Source organism: Callorhinus ursinus, unplaced genomic scaffold, assembly GCF_003265705.2.
Source record: "Callorhinus ursinus isolate GAN/ISIS: 27379988/994484 unplaced genomic scaffold, GSC_fseal_2.0 scaffold4, whole genome shotgun sequence".
Classification (NCBI taxonomy): Eukaryota; Metazoa; Chordata; class Mammalia; order Carnivora; family Otariidae; genus Callorhinus; species Callorhinus ursinus.
The window spans coordinates 133,792,447-133,810,774 of NW_027397066.1; the positions used below are offsets into that span (position 1 = coordinate 133,792,447).

The following is an 18,328-nucleotide window of genomic DNA, read 5'->3' on the forward strand; positions in this document are numbered from 1 at the left end:
ATTAATGCAGATAGCCATTTAAAAAAAAAAAATCAAACTTCACTGTATTTTGTAACACTGTTTTATTAAGAGTGAACTCTTTTCAGTATTCCTGAACTATAAACAATGGGAAACTGAAGTATCAAAGGAAACACATCAGGGATCATATATAACCGACAAAAACCTTTAAATTTTCTTATTGCCTTTATATAACAATCAATGCGTATTTAAGTAAAACTGAACTTCTTACTAGGCAAACATTTTTGCATACGCTGCCTTCTCTTTATCTTTCTGTGCTTTTATCTTTTGTTTGACTTTCAGCAATTCTGCCTGGATAGCTGTAAAATAAACACGTAATAGGGGTTATTTCTCAAAACACCCAAAAAATTAGGATGCCCAACAACTAATGTTTTACACATGATAGTTAATTCTCCCCGTTGATACAACTCTTCTCTGTAAAGTAACTGAGCTCAATTAACAGACTATTTTACTGACAAAGCAATCCCACAAATACAAAAACCATGAGATAATTTTAGAAGATTGTCAATTTGAGAGAAGTCTAACTGAATTATGTGTAGATTTGCCTTCTCTCTCCCTATGAGAAGGCAATTAAGTGCCTCCCCTGTTTTACTTTAGCAGTGAGAGACTGAAGATGTATTTTAATATCTAGATCTCGTATCACTATTTGTAGCAGGCGTATTTGAAAAAAACAAACTAATTTTTGTCCTAACTTTCCAAAGCTTTCCTAAAATATACATCCAGTAACTAGAATACTTGTATTATGGCCTCATTCGGCTTAATGAATAGTCCCAGACATTAAACTCATCATAAATACTGTATCTTTTACTGCTGTGCTTTCAACTAGAATTAAAGTAATAGGAACCAGATTTCAAATGATATGAGAGAAAAATATTTGGGTATGGGAGAATCAGTATTCTGAGGAGGAACTAGAATGTAAGCTCTTTTGAGAGCAGGGACCTTGACTTGTTCACTGCCATATGATCAGTACCAATAACAGTCATTATGTAATATCTGTTGAACAAATATCTAAGTGGCAAAGGGTATAATGGTTCATAAAGATACATTCTTAACAGGACAAAATGAACTTTGACCATAAAAATTGCCAACTTACCTTTATCTTCCGGTGCTATCTCCTGAGCTTTCTTAAGATCAGCCTTTAATTGAAAAAAAAAAAAAACATTTAAAGAAATATTAGATATATGATTTATGAAGGTGATTGTCTAAAAATATTAAAGCTTAGAACAAAATTTTACCAATGCTTGATCGTATTCTTTTAATCCTTGCCATCCTTGAGCTCTACGGTATAATGCTTTGGTATTGGATGGGTCTATTTCAAGAGCCTACAAGAAATTATAAAAATAATATTTTTACCTAAATATTATTAAATATATGTACTAAACTTCAATTTATTGCCAGTCAGCTCCAAATCAACCCTTCACTGCTCTGTGATAATGGAGCTGGATGGACCCTGTAAATTTCTTCTCTGCCAGCAGGCACATTACATTTTATCAGTAGAGGGCACCAAAAGGACACAGACGAGAAAAGCTGTTTCTCTTCCAGGTTCCAGTACACTTCTTGCAGGCTCCTGCATTGAGCTTGGTCAACAGCACACAGCAGCTCACTGCAGGCAACTTACCCAAGCACTATAGCGGAGTCCCATAAGTATGGTAGCCAATGAACTTCTCTGCCACCCAATAAGTCACAGCCATCCTCCCTCCCCAGTGAGGTCTGGACCTCAGCCTAGGGGCTGTCATGAGGTGCCTCTTCCTTGGGGGCTCCATCCTAGCCTAGGGGGAGTGACTGCTCCATATATATAAAGCAGATATATATATCTGCTTTCCCATATTCTTTAGAATTCTCTTTATTAGCCATTCCCCTCATTATTCCAATACCCTCTTACATACTCTTTTATATTAAACTTTCTCTTTTCAAATTACTATATAGTTTCTATCTCCTGATTGGGCCCTAAATGATAACAGAAAACTTATGAATAAAAAATTTGTTACACTCTTTTACTTAAAACCTACAGGGTTGGGCTCCTGGGTGGCTCAGTCGTTAAGCATCTGCCTTCAGCTCAGGTCATGATCCCAGGGTCCTGGGATCAAACTCCACATCGGGCTCCCTGCTCGGCGGAGAGCCTGCTTCTCCCTCTCCCACTCCCCCTGCTTGTGTTCCCTCTCTCACTGTCTCTCTCTGTCAAATAAATAAATAAAATCCTACAAAAATCCTCAACAAAAACCTACAGGGTTTTTTAAGGAGTGTGAGTAAAGTTGAATAGGTCTCTCCTTTGAAGTAAATATATTACAAATAATTTTGTTTACTTCACATCTTCTAAAGGTCAATACTAAGATTTTACTGAAAAAGTTGTATTATCTGCCTCTCAAAGGTCAAAAAGAAATCCAGAGTTGGGGCACGTGGCTGGTTCAGTCAGAAGACCATGCGACTCTATGACCTCAATGATACAAGGAATTCTTAATCTCAGGAAACAAACTGAGGGTTGCTGGAGTGGCGGGGGTGTGGGAGGGATGGGGTGGTTGGGTGATAGACATTGGGGAGGGTATGTGCTATGGTGAGTGCTGTGAATTGTGCAAGACTGTTGAATCACAGATCTGTACCTCTGAAACAAGGCAATATATGTTAAGAAAAAAGAAGAAGATAGCAGGAGGGGACGAATGAAGGGGGGGAAATTGGAGGGGGAGACCAACCATGAGAGACGATGGGCTCTGAAAAACACACGGAGGGTTCTAGAGGGGAGGGGGCTGGGGGGATAGGTTAGCCTGGTGATGGGTATTAAAAGAGGGCACGTTCTGCGTGGAGCGCTGGGTGTTATGCACAATGAATCATGGAACACTACATCAAAAACTAATGATGTAATGTATGGTAATTAACATAACAATAAAAAATTTTAAAAAAGAAGACCATGTGATTCGATCTCAGGGTCATGAGTTCGAGCCCCACGTTGGGTGTGGAGCCTACTTAAAAAAAGAAAGAAATCCAGAGTGAAGACCCATCATTTACTTGGTTAGGTTTTTTCCTCTGTTATATGCTCCCCTTTTTTTTTTTTTAAGATTTTTATTTATTTTCTGACAGAGAGAGAGACAGTGAGAGAGGGAACACAAGCAGGGGGAGTGGGAGAGGGAGAAGCAGGCCTCCCAGGGAGCAGGAAGCCCGATGTGGGGCTCGATCCCAGGACCCTGGGATCATGACCTGAGCTGAAGGCAGACACTTAATGACTGAGCCACCCAGGTGCTCCTATATGCTCCCTTCTAAATATATTCTTATCCCTTATTCTAACTATCCTACCAAATTAAGATCTCTTTTTTTTTTTTTTAATTTTAAGTAATCTCGACACCCAACAAGGGGCTAGAACTTACAACCTCAAGATCAAGAGTCACACGCTCGGGCGCCTGGGTGGCTCAGTTGGTTAAGCAACTGCCTTCGGCTCAGGTCATGATCCTGGAGTTCCGGGATCGAGTCCTGCATCGGGCTCCCTGCTCAGCAGGGAGTCTGCTTCTCCCTCTGACCCTAACCCCTTTCATGTGCTCTCTTTCTCTCTCTCAAATAAATAAAAAAAATCTTTAAAAAAAAGAAAAAAAAAAGAGTCACACACTCTACCAACTGAGCCAGCTAGGCGTACCACATCTCACTGTATTTCTACTTGCTCTGGGCATAGCTGATCTAAGTACATAGCTTAATGTGCAATATACATAAAAATTATTAGAGATGATCTTTCTAAATACACACTTTAGTTTGGAAAATTTTTCAACTGTGCAATAGGGAGAGTATCATAATTGCTCTATGTAAGGAGATAATGCTGCCACCTATCTAGTTTTATCAGTTAGTATTCCTGGATGTCCCCATAAAGACAGGTGACCTTTGTATGTTCCAGTAGTACCCATTCTCTTTATACAAGTCCTGATGACCCTAAATTAAAACAGACTCCCTCCTCAGTCAAACAAAAAGTTCCTTAAGAGTATGAGTCTTTTAATTAAAGCACCTAATCTCTGTTAGGTGCCTAACATGTGCCCAAAACTATGCTAAATGGTTTACATATATTATATAATCTTTTAACAATCCTGTGAGACAGGATTATTTTCATTTAATATAAAGATGTTAAGACTCTAAAATTAGGACTTAACCAAGATCACAAAGTTAGTGACAGAAGTCTAACAAAAACACCAAGTCTGACTGGCTCTGCAACCCATATTCCAATGCCCTGCACACAATAGGTGCTCAATATGTTCAATGAATAAATGAGCTGATACATGTGCTCTGAGGAAAAAAGGAACGTATCTTCATAGATATTAAGTTACATAATGTCATCAGCTAAATAAATGGATTAACAGGAAGAACTGAAAGTTCAAAATATTTAGAGAGAAAATGACTTTTAAGTTACGTTTCATCAAGTCTCATTTGGTCCTCTGTAATAAAATATATTACTGTACATAAAATTGCTTTTTTTCAAGTTGATAAATCATAATTCCACTCCTTCAAAAAGTCTGATGTCAAAGAGACTTACCTCCAAACAACTGTCGATTGCTCCCTGCCAATTTGACATCTTCAGTTTACAAGCACCAATATTCAGCACACAGCTTAAAGCTATAGGTTGCAGCTTCAATCTATCTGCTTTCTCAATAACAGCCTTTGAACCTTCCACATATCTGGAGAATACATTAATAAAGGTAGCATATAATGCCACACACAACTTACTCTGCTCCTTCAACTATGGCAAAAAGTGTTAGGTCATTTCTGATATAAAAAGCTCATCAAATGCTAATATTAATATTCTTAATGATCACCATCTTATTTTTCTTTAGAAGATTTTTATTTGTTCCAACTTTTTTCCCCGAAGTGTTCAAAGAAACCAATTTAACAGCATTCCTCAAATCTAAAGATAATTATGCACTACTAACACTTCCCAATTTTTAAAGCTCAGGTCTCCATTATGTACTTTTCAACGTTAAGTATGTTTGGGCCAAGGTTGTCACCGTGGGAGAGAGAATGGAATGAGGCAAGATGAAGAACCTTTGCAGTTTAATTTTGAACTGTATTTGAATACAGTTCCTGGCTCTGCCCACGGAAAAGGGCCCAGAAACAATGGGCACACCTGGCCCTCAGAATATGGTTTCTAAAATCTATCCCCCAATAAAAAGAACCAAGAACCAGGGCTCCTTGGAGAAACTGCTAATACCAGATCTGGAAACAGTTAAGTAAAAGATGAAACTGAAACACCTTGTACCAGAAAGCAAGTGCTCACAGACTAATACGAACATGTCCAAAGGATACAGGAAGAGGGGGCTTCCATTGGACAAATATGGAACCCTTTGAACATCAAAAAGAATGATAATAATAGGTTGAACTTAAAAAAAATCCACAGGTATATAATACTAAAAAGGGGTGGGGAGAAGGAGGAGGCTCTTATAAACATGAGAATGCCAGAAAATAACTGCAGAATGAAAAAATTAGAAAATCAGTTCTGTGACCAGTATAGTAACTGATTCAGGGAAGGATCTTCAATGATGCAAAAACTCACTGAATGAAAGAAAGGTTAGGAACTGGACATTCACACAATCTCACAGGATCACCTCACAAAGTACTTATTTACGAAAGGGAAAAGGTAGCTTTCTGACACAAGCATCTGGCTGACACCACTTTAACCAAGTGCCAAAACTCAAAATAGGCCAAACTGACGTGTGCCTTCAGGATGTGTTATCAAAGGAAATATTCACCACCGATTTAAGTCCTCTTACCAAAATATTTAACCTCAAACTAATCTTGAGGAAGTAATCAAATAAATACAGACGGTATTCAATAAGACAACTGACTTAAGACTCCACAAGATACAAATGACTACAAAAACCTAGTGCAGAGTAGGGACTACTAAAGATAAGAGACTAAAGACATAAAACCAAATGATACAGTGGACTCTGGACTAAAAAAAAAAAAAATTGAAATAATTGTGGAAATTTGAACATGGATTACATATTAGATAATCTTGTATCAATGTTATTTTCAGGGTGTTTCAAATGTATCAAGGTTATGTAGAAGCATGTTTTCGTTTCTTAGGAATTACCTGCTCAACTATTTAGGGGTAAAGTGTCATGGTATCTGTAACTTCCTTTCAAAATGATTCTACAAAAACTAAGATAGTAAAAGTTAAAAATAGTGTAAAGAGATAAAGGTACAGGTGTATTCATATACTATTCTTTCACCTTTCCTGTATTTTGAAATTTTTCAAAATAAGAAGCTGGAGGAAACAAAAGATGTGAAACTATTTCAACACATCTGGTTATTATGCTGCAAAGTAATTCTGCCAAAAAGACAATAAACAACTCTGAATTTCAGTTTATAATTCAATTTATAAACTCTTAGAATTAATTAAAAATATTTTATTACCTTAAAACTTTTGCATATTTTTTAATGGCCATCTCCCAGTTCTGAGATTTGAAAAAAGTATTTCCAATATTTTTTATATCTTCTGTTATCAGTAAAATTTTATTTACCTGTATTTAAAAATACAAATATGTTGCATTTTAGTAATTAATGTGGTTTAATGCTAGGTTCTATCACTAAGACAGATTGATATGAGAAATTCAAAATTTTAGTACTATTTTTAATAATTAAAATTTGACTAATCTAAAAGTACTCACATCTTTTAAATCTATATCTGCATCCTCAGGGAAGTCTGGATGACTGTCACCAGATCCATCTTTTGGGAATTTGCCCCAATCATTCCCTTCCTTCAATTCTCCGCATTCTGCAATAACGCACAACTGTAAAAATAATCCTAAATTGTAGAGGTCTACTACCATATTAATGAGATTAAAAACCAGAAATCTGGGTTCAAAAGCTATACAGCTGTAAGTCATGTGCAACAATGTCCAAGTCACTTCTCAAATGACAGATTGACAGAAGTCTCATCTATCTGCTCTAATTACAATAATGCCCTTTATATACATTCCAAGTAATACCATGACACTATTTTAGGAAAGTGTTTTACTGCTATTCAGCAGCTCAATAAATAAGAATATGTGGAAAATATTATCATTCTCTATGTAATTTTCTTTAGGTGAGGCATGTCCTTTCAATTCCACTACTGTTTCTTTCATACAATGGTGACAGCCTACCTCCTCCAGGTATTTCAGTTTCCAATTCCCACTCACAGCCCTGCCAGTTAGGTTAGGTAGTTTTGTGGCCACTGTGATTTCACAGACATTTAGAACACAAGGCTCTTTAGAGTTACATAATCTAGTCTAAACCCTAAAGTAATTTATATATGATGGGGAAACATGCCCAGAAAATTTAAATAACAAGATCAAGGCCAAACCACCAGTGAAACAGCAGAGTCTCAACAGGCTTCTTGGCTTCCTGTCCTCTTCCTACTATGTACTAGTGTACATGCTGATTCAAACTTTTGCAGGTAGAGAAGAGTTAAGAAACCTACAAAAAAAAATCACCAAAATTGAAGTGGAAATAATAAAAATCTCTTTTTAAACTACCCTAATGTTATCCTTCCCACTGTAGAAAAGTTTCGAGAAAAAGTGAAAGGTCTAGGCTTCTATGCCAAAGTCATCTTAACATTTTCCCAGTTAATAATCATCTGATCCTTTTACTTACATCTCTTTAAGACAGTAATTAAAATAACAAGTGTATTTCACTGTAACTTTTTACTTACTTTGGCAGGTTTTTCACCTTTCACTTCTACATTTTCCAGTATCCTTGCCACACCCATTCCTTGAATTACTTGGCCAAATACCACATGTTTCCCATCCAAGTGAGGAGTTGGGACTGTTGTGATAAAGAACTGAGAACCATTTGTATTGCAGCCTGCATTTGCCATGCTCAATAAGCCTTCCTGATCATGCTGTAGAAATACAAATCAGTAAAAGAAAACCGAGGTTAGAGGTCCTAGTCTGAACTGTTCTTTCACTGACCATTCACAGAAAACTAGGGCAGGCTGTAATATCGTTTAGAGCAAACAATGTAGTGTTATTTTGTATAAATTGCAACCTTTAATTCACAAACATGGGGTACTTAATCACTTTTTAGACTTTAAAAAAAAACCTTATGAAACCAAATAAAATAACAATTTAGATTTCTAAATTGGCCATTTTGAGAACAGGCTTATATCTCAACTTTAAGACAAAGATGCTGCATTAAGGAAATCTAATGATTATACTTTGTCCTTTTTTATAATGAATGTTCTCTTTTCTGAGAAGAACTCAATAGTCTTCCCATTTTTAGGGGCCTACGCTAGGATTCTTCCTTTACACATCAATAAACTGGGAACAGTGATGGGATATTCAATTTAGACAGGACATTTCTTAAGTACTTTCCTAATCTCAAAGTAATCCAAACATTATGGCTTTCATCCCCAGTGAATCTTCAGAGAACCATTCTTCAGAGCATGACCTAAAGAAACTGCTGCATACATCCTGAAATCAAATTTCTACTTGGCATCAACCTGTTCAAAAGTGCTGTGAAACCAGATTTCTTCATCTTTCCACTTTATCCTTAGGCTTTCTAAATTATTCGTTGTTGGGCCATGCATTGTACTCTCATGTTAGTCTTCCCACTGAAAATGCCTTTTACCCCTGCAACCCAAAAAATTCAGCTTTCAGGGCTACCAAGTTTGCAGAAGGCAAAAGCTGTGTCCTTTCTTTTGATCAAAGCAATCGCATAATCTTAGTTTTCACCCTTCAGAGGCAGCTTCCCTTTTTCCTTTCCAAAAGTTTGGTGCTTTTCCCATAATAACAAATAGAATATTAACTTTATTTTCTCAGCCTCCTATTGTCTTTGTCTTTACTTACTTATATCCCTCATTCAAACTGGAATCTATGTTTTAGTTCCTGTCTAACCAAGTCTTGGCCACCCTGCAAAGCCCAGCTTAAGTACCCATTCCTCTTCAATATCTTCCCTCATAGTTTGAAATATATAAATCATCTCTTTCTCCTATAATATATACAGAAAGTCTCAATCAATTTAGCATTTATTTGCCCATTATTATATTATTCTCCTCTTGTCCCACGTGTTTTAATCTTGTCTTCCCCATAAATACCATAAATTCCTTGTTATCAAGGCTATTTATTTTTATAAACTCCTTGGTGCCAGTGACAGTACTAAATACATAATAGCTGCAGCCAATAAATACTGTTTAAAAGACTGATGACATTTTCTTTTCAAAATATCCTAATTACCTTGCTCATATTCCTCATTTCCAAAGATATTACTCTACTTTTGTACTTACATGTTCATTCTTACAACTTGAATGATGCAATATACCCGATTACATCTTGGGACAATGAATATAAGACGGCAAAGGCACCACTAATGTCCTTTAGGAGCTGGGACATTAACCATATCCGCTACTTTGCAAATCCCCTAACATCCTGGATATTAGCGATGGTTTTGTTGCTCTTCAAATTCAAGGATAAAAATGCACAAGTTACCATCCTTCTGATAATGAGAACATTCTTCCTGGAAACAATGTGCCATATGGTGGTTGCTCTTAAAAACTCATTGGCTTTAGTGAAGTATGTAAACCTGGATCACACTGACATAACCATTGTATTTTTGCCAAATAAAATTAGTGGATGAAATTTTTGTATGTTAAAGAGCATGTTCACAAATATGGTATCTTTTACAAGAAAAGGAGAATCTATGCACACTTGAGACATTTATTGGTGTCTTAATCCAACTAGTATCCCAGACCAGACACATAACAACCTTTATTATTAGCAATAAACACTTACTTTTGCCTACTTTACCTTATAATAGAAATTTTCATCTTCAAATTTTTCACCATAAATACTTTCTCCACCTGTCCCATTTTGATTTGAGAAGTCTCCACCCTGAATCATAAATTTCTTAATAACTACAGAAAAGGAAAATAACTATTAGAAACTAAAATATGGATGACTACAGCAATGTTAACTAATGAACATGTAGTAAGAAAGAAACTTCCTAAAACATGACTCTGGTCATACCACTCTCCTGTCTTTCCCCACCCATCCCCGTAACTCCAAACTCTTAAAAGGCTTTTCATAGCCTGGGTCCAAACTACTTTTACTGACTAATCACTCACTAATACTCTAAGAATAGTTCAAATGGTACCTCCCTTATATAACTGTCACTGAGACCCCAAAGTTGGATCTCATAATTTTTCTCCCACAATATCTTGACTCTACCTCCACTTTATAACATTCATAACATGTATCGTAATGATCTGTCTCTTCCAGGAAACATTAATTCCTTGGGTGCAGCAACTGTTTTTCATTGTGTATATGGCTAGACATGTGTTACTCACTGATGTCTACTAGGAAAGACCAATTATTCCCAGTAGATTTGTTATACCATAATGGGAGTACTTCAGCAAGTATTATCACTTGGTGTCAAAGGTTCCCAAGACCACTCTCATGTTCAGAAATTTCCTAGGATTCATGGGACTCAGCATTTGGTTGTATTACAGCAATAAAGGACGGACACAGAGCTAGTCGATAAAAGGAAAAGATACAACAGAGTCTGGAGAAATCTATGTGCTTCCTTATACTCTCTCCCTCCCATGAAAGGTCAGAGAGCACATTCTTCCTCCAGCAAAAAAAAAATGCTGCAACATATGCACAATGTTGTTGCCCAGGTAAGCCCAAGGTTTTTAACCAGGCCAGATCATGCAGTTACTCTCTACCTAGCATGTACCAAAATTTCAGACTCCCAAAAGGAAAACAGGTGTTTAGCATAAATCAAAGTGTTTGTAAAATAATCCAGGCACAGTAAACCATCTTTATGATTCAGGGAATGGTTCCAGTGCCAAGTTCCTAAACTCCAACTAATGTCCAGGCTGCAAGCAAACCTTTCCAAGGAGAGCAGTCTCAGGCCTGCTATGTCAACTCTTTTCCAAATACTACACTCTACAGTATATTTTAGTATTTTATTAAACATGAATGTAAATCAACAGTTTAAACATTTTAAAATCAATGTTAGTTTTTTCTTAAGTTGCTTTTAATAAACTACTCAAGATTATACTTTAACATACTTATTCATTAAACAAATATTTATTGAGTACCCACTCAATAACTATACTACATGCTGAAAACAAGATGGTGAAAAGATAAGTTCCTGAATTCATGGAACATACAGTCCATTAGGGGAAGCATCAAATAATCACTAAACAAAGGTATGATTAAAAAGTGTGATAAGCATTGTGAAATGTCATTTTTTAATTAAATATCACACCAAGACACTGAATCTTTAAATCCGCTACAGCCTTCCCAAGCAATCCTGCCCAAGTGGTAGTTACAACTTTTTTGCCACCAGGCAGTCAAACTATCTAAAGTCTGCTTCTTTATCATGGCACACCCTTTTTTCTCAATCTAATCCCAATGGAATGAAGAGCTAGGGCACTGGTGAAGCTAGGTAGTCCATTTCTCTATAAGTAAACTTTAGTACCCTCTCATATATTTCCACTGTTCACAGCCCAACCTTTATGAAATTGAGCTACTGCCTCAGATGTTAGAGCATTCTCCTGAAACTAACAGTAATTCTTAATTTTCACTCTTTACTTCCCTTTACTTAGGATTTTCTTCCCTAATTGCTACAGAACAGAATTATTTATAAGAATCAGATTAAAAAATTTACACATACTTCGATGGAAAGGGCATCCTTTGAAATGGAGAGGTTTCCCAGTGGTGGGTCCAATGCCTTTTTCTCCTGTACACAATGCACGAAAATTTTCTGCAGTTTTGGGTACAATATCTGCAAACAATTCTAAGACAATTCGACCAACTAAAAGAAAAAAATGAAAACATGTCAGTATGCAAAACAAGTAACTAAATAAGCAAATGATAAAAGGATGGTTGGCGAAAGTATAGTGACTGAGATACCAAGTTCTCTTTTTTGGTCATTTTTCTAAATATTCAAAATTAGTCTAATGTTAAGTGTCACGTATCTAGATGAATTTGAAACAATCATTTTTCTACATGTTAACAAAGGATCAAAAACACAGAGCCAGCAGATTAGGACCATATAAGGGACACCATGAAGTACAAATGGTTTTAAATTTTGAGTAATTTCTTCTACTTGTACTCAGCAATTCCAACCACCAAGTAACCAATAGGAGAAAATCAAATATCCTTTGAGTGGTCGGGTTGGCTGAGTTTTAAGTATAGCTGTAGCCTTTGTGCTCTATGGAAACTCCCTAGTGCAGCCGCTGAAGCAAAAGAGGAAAAAGTTCCCATTTTAGACAACTCCTAGGGCAGGTAAAAACAAACCTCGCACTAATTTCAAAACAAAATAAATATATATGTTTATGTTTATTATATAAATACATGTGTGTGTCCATAATCAGCCAAGGGAGTCGCTGAATCCTGATGTGTCCGTTTGCATTCACACAGACCAGCTAACAATTCTAACCTGTTCTAGAACAAGAGTATTTCAGTTACAAAGCAATACGCTAATTCACAAGACCTCCAGAGCTCCCGAAGTGCTTTCGTAGCCTAGGCAACCACATTGCTACACTGAGCTCATTTTCCCCAATGCCAACACGAGAAACAAACGTTCGCCAATCTGACGGGACCTCTAAGTTAAAAACTGATAATAAGAAAAATCAACCAGCAAAAGTCGCTTTAATTTACAAACAATCTGGCAACTGCTGGTATATCTCGGGTGGCATAAGACACGGCGTGACCGGAACCCAACAAACACATTATCAGTTTTCTGAAGGTCCCACTGCAAACATAAAATAGTCTTATTTTATGCCTGCTTGATAGTGAAAGGTGGCGAGGAGGTACAACCAAATCAGGAGGCAAACGTAACGGCCCCCAGAATCCCGAAACCAAAAATTTCCAGAAACTTCCGCACGACCGATGGCCTTGTACAAGGGCGCTGGTTCGACCCAGCCTTGGAAGCCTGGATATGTTCCAGCAGTCCAGTCTGGGCAGCCGTCCCCTCCGCACCACAGAGCAGCCCCTGGCCTGAACGGCACGCCACGGTCGGAATCCCCCGAATCCCGGGAAGCATAGCTTCCTCGGGGCCATTCCGCAAGTATCAGACTCCGCTTACCTCGCTCCCCTCCGATGTCCACCTCAAAGAAGACTCTGGGGTTACTGGGGTTGGAGGGCTTAGTTTGAGGGGACGGGTGCGACATTTTGAATTGCAGATACGCTTGGGAGCGAACTCAAATAACCTCGTGGACGACCTGCAGCTCAACCCAAAAGCGACTTTCTCCACGAAGATCTGTCGGCGGCGCTGACGAGCCACTTCCGGTGTGAGGTCCGGAAGCCGCGCCCCGACTTCCGGCGCCGACTTTCGTCGGCGTCTCCGCGTAGTTGACCTGGCATCGGCTCTCCGTAGTTTTCTGTACTTCTGTCCTTCTGTTCTTCCTCTGTTCTCGTGTGCTGAAGTTGCAGCCCCAGTCCTTTTTATTCTTTTTTGCGTGTTTCATCGCTTTTCCTACTGTGATAGTATAGAAGAGCTTTGGAGACAGTCCTCTCCATTCCAGCCTCAGGCCTGCCACTAACGGGCGTGTGACTGCTTCTCTGACACACAGCTTGCTTGTCTGGAAAATAGGAATAAAAATGCTTACCTTAGAGGGTCGTTTTGGGGATTAAAGACGCAAATTGCTTAGCACAGCGCCTAACACAGCCAGGTGGTAGCTAATCTATAGTGACCGTGTTACTGCTGCCGTTTTGTTACAAGTTGCTATTAACACTGTAAGTGATAGAGGTTAGGCAAAGGCTCTGAAGCTGAACGTCCAGAAGAGAGCGCAGTTTAGTTTCCTGATAAAACTGTGTTATAGTCCGCTTTTCCCTTCTGGGAATTTGTGTAAACATTTTACGTATTTATATGAACATAGACTCACCTCTTGATAAAGCCTAATTTTGGAGAGAAGTGGCATGTTCTTTAGCACTTGGTAATATTCTAATTGTTTATTCATTTATTTCATCTATCTCCTCCCATTAGAATTAAAGTCCACGAGGACAAGAATTTGGTTTTGTTCATTGCTCTATTCAGAGCACTTCTAACAGTGTCCAGCACATAGTAGGTGCTCAATAAATTTTTTTTAGGTTTATTTTTTTGTTTAGAGAAAGAGTGCAGGGTGGGGGGGAGGGGGAAAGGCAGAGGGAGACAGAGTCTCAAGCAGATCCCTTGCTGAGCTGGGGGGGGGGGGGTGGTTTGCTGGATCTCAGGACCCTGAGATCATGACCTGAGCCAAAACCAAGAATCCCACCTAACCGACTGCATCACCCACGCGCCCCATAGGTGCTCAATAAATGTCTTTGAATGAATGAACGAGTTATACAGAATGTGAATGGACTTGAGAATTTTTATAAGAATGTTAATAAGAAATTTCATTTCCATGTGTATTTATGTATAATTTGAGATTATCAGCACTTCATGCTGATCCTTTCAAATTCCAGCACATTAAAATTAATGCAAAATGTTAATTCCTTATGAGTTGATGTCCTTGAATTCCATAGTGTTTATTCGTTATGGCTCCAAGAGGATCTAGGTCAGCCCAGCACATAACCTCTGTGTCTTTTGATGAATATGAGTCAAAATAAATTGCTCACTAATCCAGTCTCATTTCCAGGCTGCAAACTGGTAATTTACACTTTGTCTCATAAATATCAAATGAGAAATTCACATTAAAAGTTTTATTCTGCTGGGGCGCCTGGGTGGCTCAGTTGGTTAAGCGACTGCCTTCGGCTCAGGTCATGATCCTGGAGTCCCGGGATCGAGTCCCGCATCGGGCTCCCTGCTCAGCAGGGAGTCTGCTTCTCCCTCTGACTCTCCCCCCTCTCATGTGCTCGCATTCTCTCTCATTCTCTCTCTTTCAAATAAATAAATCTTTAAAAAAAATAAAAAAAATAAAAGTTTTATTCTGCTCTAGTAGCTTAAAATTAGCCTCTAGCACATTAAGTCCAAGAATCGTCACTTTTACTCCATATCCTCCTAACCATTGTTATCATTAACTAGGTAACATGGTTAAGCACTTCTGTGCCATCACACTTCTGAGGTTCAAATTCAATCACTAATAGATACTAACTTGTGACTCTGAACAAAGTACTTAGCCTTTCTGTGCCTCAGTTTCCTCACCTGTAAATTAGGATAATGATATGTATCTCTTAAGTTGGTTTGTTTATTTATTTATTTTAAGTAAGCTCTACGCTCAGTGTTTGGCTTAAACTCACAGCCCCAAGATCAAGTGTCCCATGCTGCCCTGACTGAGCCAGCCAGGTGCCTTATGAGGATTAGGTGAAGAATTATTTAGATGTTGTACTATCAGAAACATAGTAAGTACTCAACAAGTATAAGCAATTATTAATCATAAATAGCTAATACTTTATTAAAATAATTACTAGTATCAACCTATTTCAAAATGAAAGTTAAAACTGCAAAGGTACTTTGAAGATGCCTCTGCATTCTCAGAAAATATAACGTGATTCTTTGTGTTATACAGGTTTCTGGGTGTAAAAGACTAAATGTTACTCTCACTGTCTAGATTTCTCACAGTAACGTAACAGCTTTATGTAAACTGTCATTTTCCTAGAACAAACTTGAATAACAGAATCGTACCTTTCAAAACCACGCCAGTACTGATCTCTAGTGAAAAGGTAAATCCTCCTAGAAGACAACCTGTCCCATTGTCAGTCTGCTTACTTAAAACATGTCTTCTCAGTTCTGAAGGCTTCTTGTCTGTGTGTAGAAAGACTAAGGAGCATGCACTATTTATTAAGGCTAAGGTTATACAATTTCATCTGGAAAGAGGGATGAATATTTGCTCTAAGATCTCTATTATCATTATCATTATTATCATTATTGTTATTTCTGTCACTTTCCCCATAAGTTTGGGAGGATAATATTAACAGATTGCATCCCCCACCCAATATCCTCTCTCAATCTCTTTGCTCATTACTGCCCTCAAACAAGCAGCTAGGCATTTTGTGCTCATTCCTTAAGGAGAAAAACACGTGATAGCAAAGAAAACAGAGTGGGGAAAACACTTTGGAGTGTTTTCTAACTTTCCTAACTTTGGAGTTGCAAAAGGCTTGGCTTTACAGGAACAAGAAAGACTCCTGGCATAGTAAGAGATTTGAACAAAAATGGCTGTAAAAGCATCTAAGAGCATGGCTTTCCACTGGCAAAAAATAATAATACTAAAACACAAACAAACCCATTTCCCATGCAGGAGAATGAGGGGGTTACAGATGGCAGAGAGAGGAGAGTAGGAGGGGCAGCAATGGCAGGGCAGATTTACACTATCCCAGAGATGAGAAGTCTCTGAACCATGTTCCCCAGTCACATCCCTGGGAAGTCAGCAAACCTCCAAAAGTTTATGAAATCTGAGAGCAGAGGGAATGGTGTGCCCAGATTCCCAAATACAGCCTCAGGAAGGCAGCAGGCCCTAGAAAGAATATGGATTAATGGTGTGAGTAAGTAGATGGGAACTAGACAGACTCCAAAGATTTCCTATGCCCTAGCTTGGAGTGGGAGCAAAACAATACCCCTGTATTCCCATAGAAAAGGAAAGATGGCCTCCATACTTCAAGAGAGCTTGCAGAAGGGAAGTCTGAACTCAAGAGGCCTGGGAGAACTGATGACTGAGGTAAGATGTCTAGTTTCTCATTGGATGCCTATGTAGACAAATGACTTTGAGAACCAGAGGCTCCCAACCCCAAAATTTGCTAGACATTATCAAGTTTAGATCCAATCCCAAGAGAGAAAAGTGAGATACCAGAAACTGGCAAAATTATGGCATTACCGACCCTTTGGAATAGGCGATTCAAAATTGAACTTAAGGTAAGTGATAGAAAAAAAACTTGTGTCTCACACACCTGAGTTCATACCTTTATACAGTCATAGATTGCAGATCATTGAGATCCTAACTAGGACCCAGACAAGTCTGAAATAACACCCAACCCCTTCATCACAGGTAAGAAGTCAGAAAGGACACCAGAGTTCGGGGAGAAAGTTTCAGGATCCTATCTGTTGAGTCAGGCTCTGACTGCAAAATTGGAACTCCAAGAGGCTAATGTGTAACTCTTTAAGGAGACAAAATGATTCTGCTTCTAGAGGAAGCATTGGTGTTGAGATACTAATGTGTAGGAGAGAGGCCTAAGAATCCCTACTCTTCCATATCAGAACGGAAAAGCAACTCTCAAGTTCTGCCTGCCTGCTAAAATTTATGACTAAGAATAATTACAATTTTTCTGAGCTAGAACACTGAACCAATGGAAGACAGCAGATGCCACCAGGGGACAGTAGAGTCTCTGCCACCAACAGAAATCATCCCACAGATAGAAATAGTGCAGTGAACTTTGTGCTTGAGAGCTCCCAAAATGGTAAGAATCTTCTAGGAGCTGGAAGTGACATGGTCAAAAAAGGATATTGATTATTAGTTTACAATAACACCAGGTAAGACAGGGTTTGTGTATTCCTTTCCTGAAGAACAGTAATAAGATAAATTTTAACTGTGTTCAGTTGTGAAATGTCTATTTATCTGATAGAACAAAATCAATGATACAATGATTTGAACCAACAAAAGTACTGTTCAAATCCTAGTATTCCCTTCCTCCAAAGAAAAAAAATCTACATTAATCTAAAAGGACTTCCTTAAAATGGATTTTATGACTATCACAAACAAAAATAGTAACTAGAACATATTGGTCATTGATATGTGCCAGACTCTCTGCTAAGTGCTTTACTTACTTTATGTTAGTTAATCCTCGAAATAACTCTGTCAGCGGTAATCTTACTATCCTGTTTACTTTATCAGACAGATGAGTACTGGGGAGGTTAAGAAAGTTGCCTGATCTGATTCCAAAGCCACTTCCCTATGTACTGGAAAGATGGAACCTGAAATCTATCTTTAAATATACAACGTTTAGATATTATATAAGAAACATAATGACATATAAAGGATCCTTGAGCTCCTCATGGCATTAACACTGGACTTGTTTTATCCTTTCATATCTTGGCTTTGATCTGGCATCCTAAAACGGATTAGGCTTCTATGCCTTCTGAAAGGTATTCTATATCTATGGACTGTGATGTGAGAACAAAAACATTTTTTCCACAGAAAATGAAAGCAATAATAAAACTTCCTCCTAATCACTTTGCATGGAGGTAGGAGAGTTGGTGCCAACTTATTGGCATCTCCATGAATTTCCCTAATTTGAGGTAGAGATAGAAGGCAAAAGAAGCCAAGAGAAGATAGGCAGTTATAAATCCTGGTGACTCTGACAAAAGAGTTACACAAAGGGCACCTGGGTGGCTCGGTAGGTAAGTGTCTGACTTCAGCTCAGGTCATGATCCCAGGGTCCTGGGATCG

The 18,328-nt window shown here is 38.1% G+C and overlaps 1 protein-coding gene and 1 long non-coding RNA gene across 5 annotated transcripts in view; both read right to left on the bottom strand.

Annotated features, from left to right (window-relative positions):
- Positions 1 to 18,328, bottom strand: part of LOC141372664 (uncharacterized) — a 52,892-nt gene that overhangs the window by 5,350 nt on the left and 29,214 nt on the right. The gene's annotated exons all lie outside the window — the stretch shown is intronic.
- Positions 46 to 13,251, bottom strand: PPID (peptidylprolyl isomerase D). 3 transcript variants are annotated; one of them, XM_025874378.2, is made up of 10 exons: positions 13,057 to 13,250; positions 11,641 to 11,781; positions 9,768 to 9,874; positions 7,676 to 7,864; positions 6,651 to 6,773; positions 6,397 to 6,503; positions 4,520 to 4,661; positions 1,254 to 1,340; positions 1,112 to 1,154; positions 46 to 317 (listed from the first exon to the last, which is right to left on the bottom strand). In XM_025874378.2, exons 1-10 carry the CDS (start codon positions 13,139 to 13,141, stop codon positions 229 to 231), a joined length of 1,113 nt encoding a protein of 370 aa, XP_025730163.1. In that variant the 5' UTR covers positions 13,142 to 13,250; the 3' UTR covers positions 46 to 228. The 3 variants fall into 3 exon arrangements, with proteins under 3 accessions (XP_025730163.1, XP_073748523.1, XP_073748524.1); XM_073892422.1 differs by having other exon boundaries at positions 46 to 1,154; XM_073892423.1 differs by lacking the exon at positions 6,651 to 6,773 and having other exon boundaries at positions 46 to 1,154; positions 13,057 to 13,251.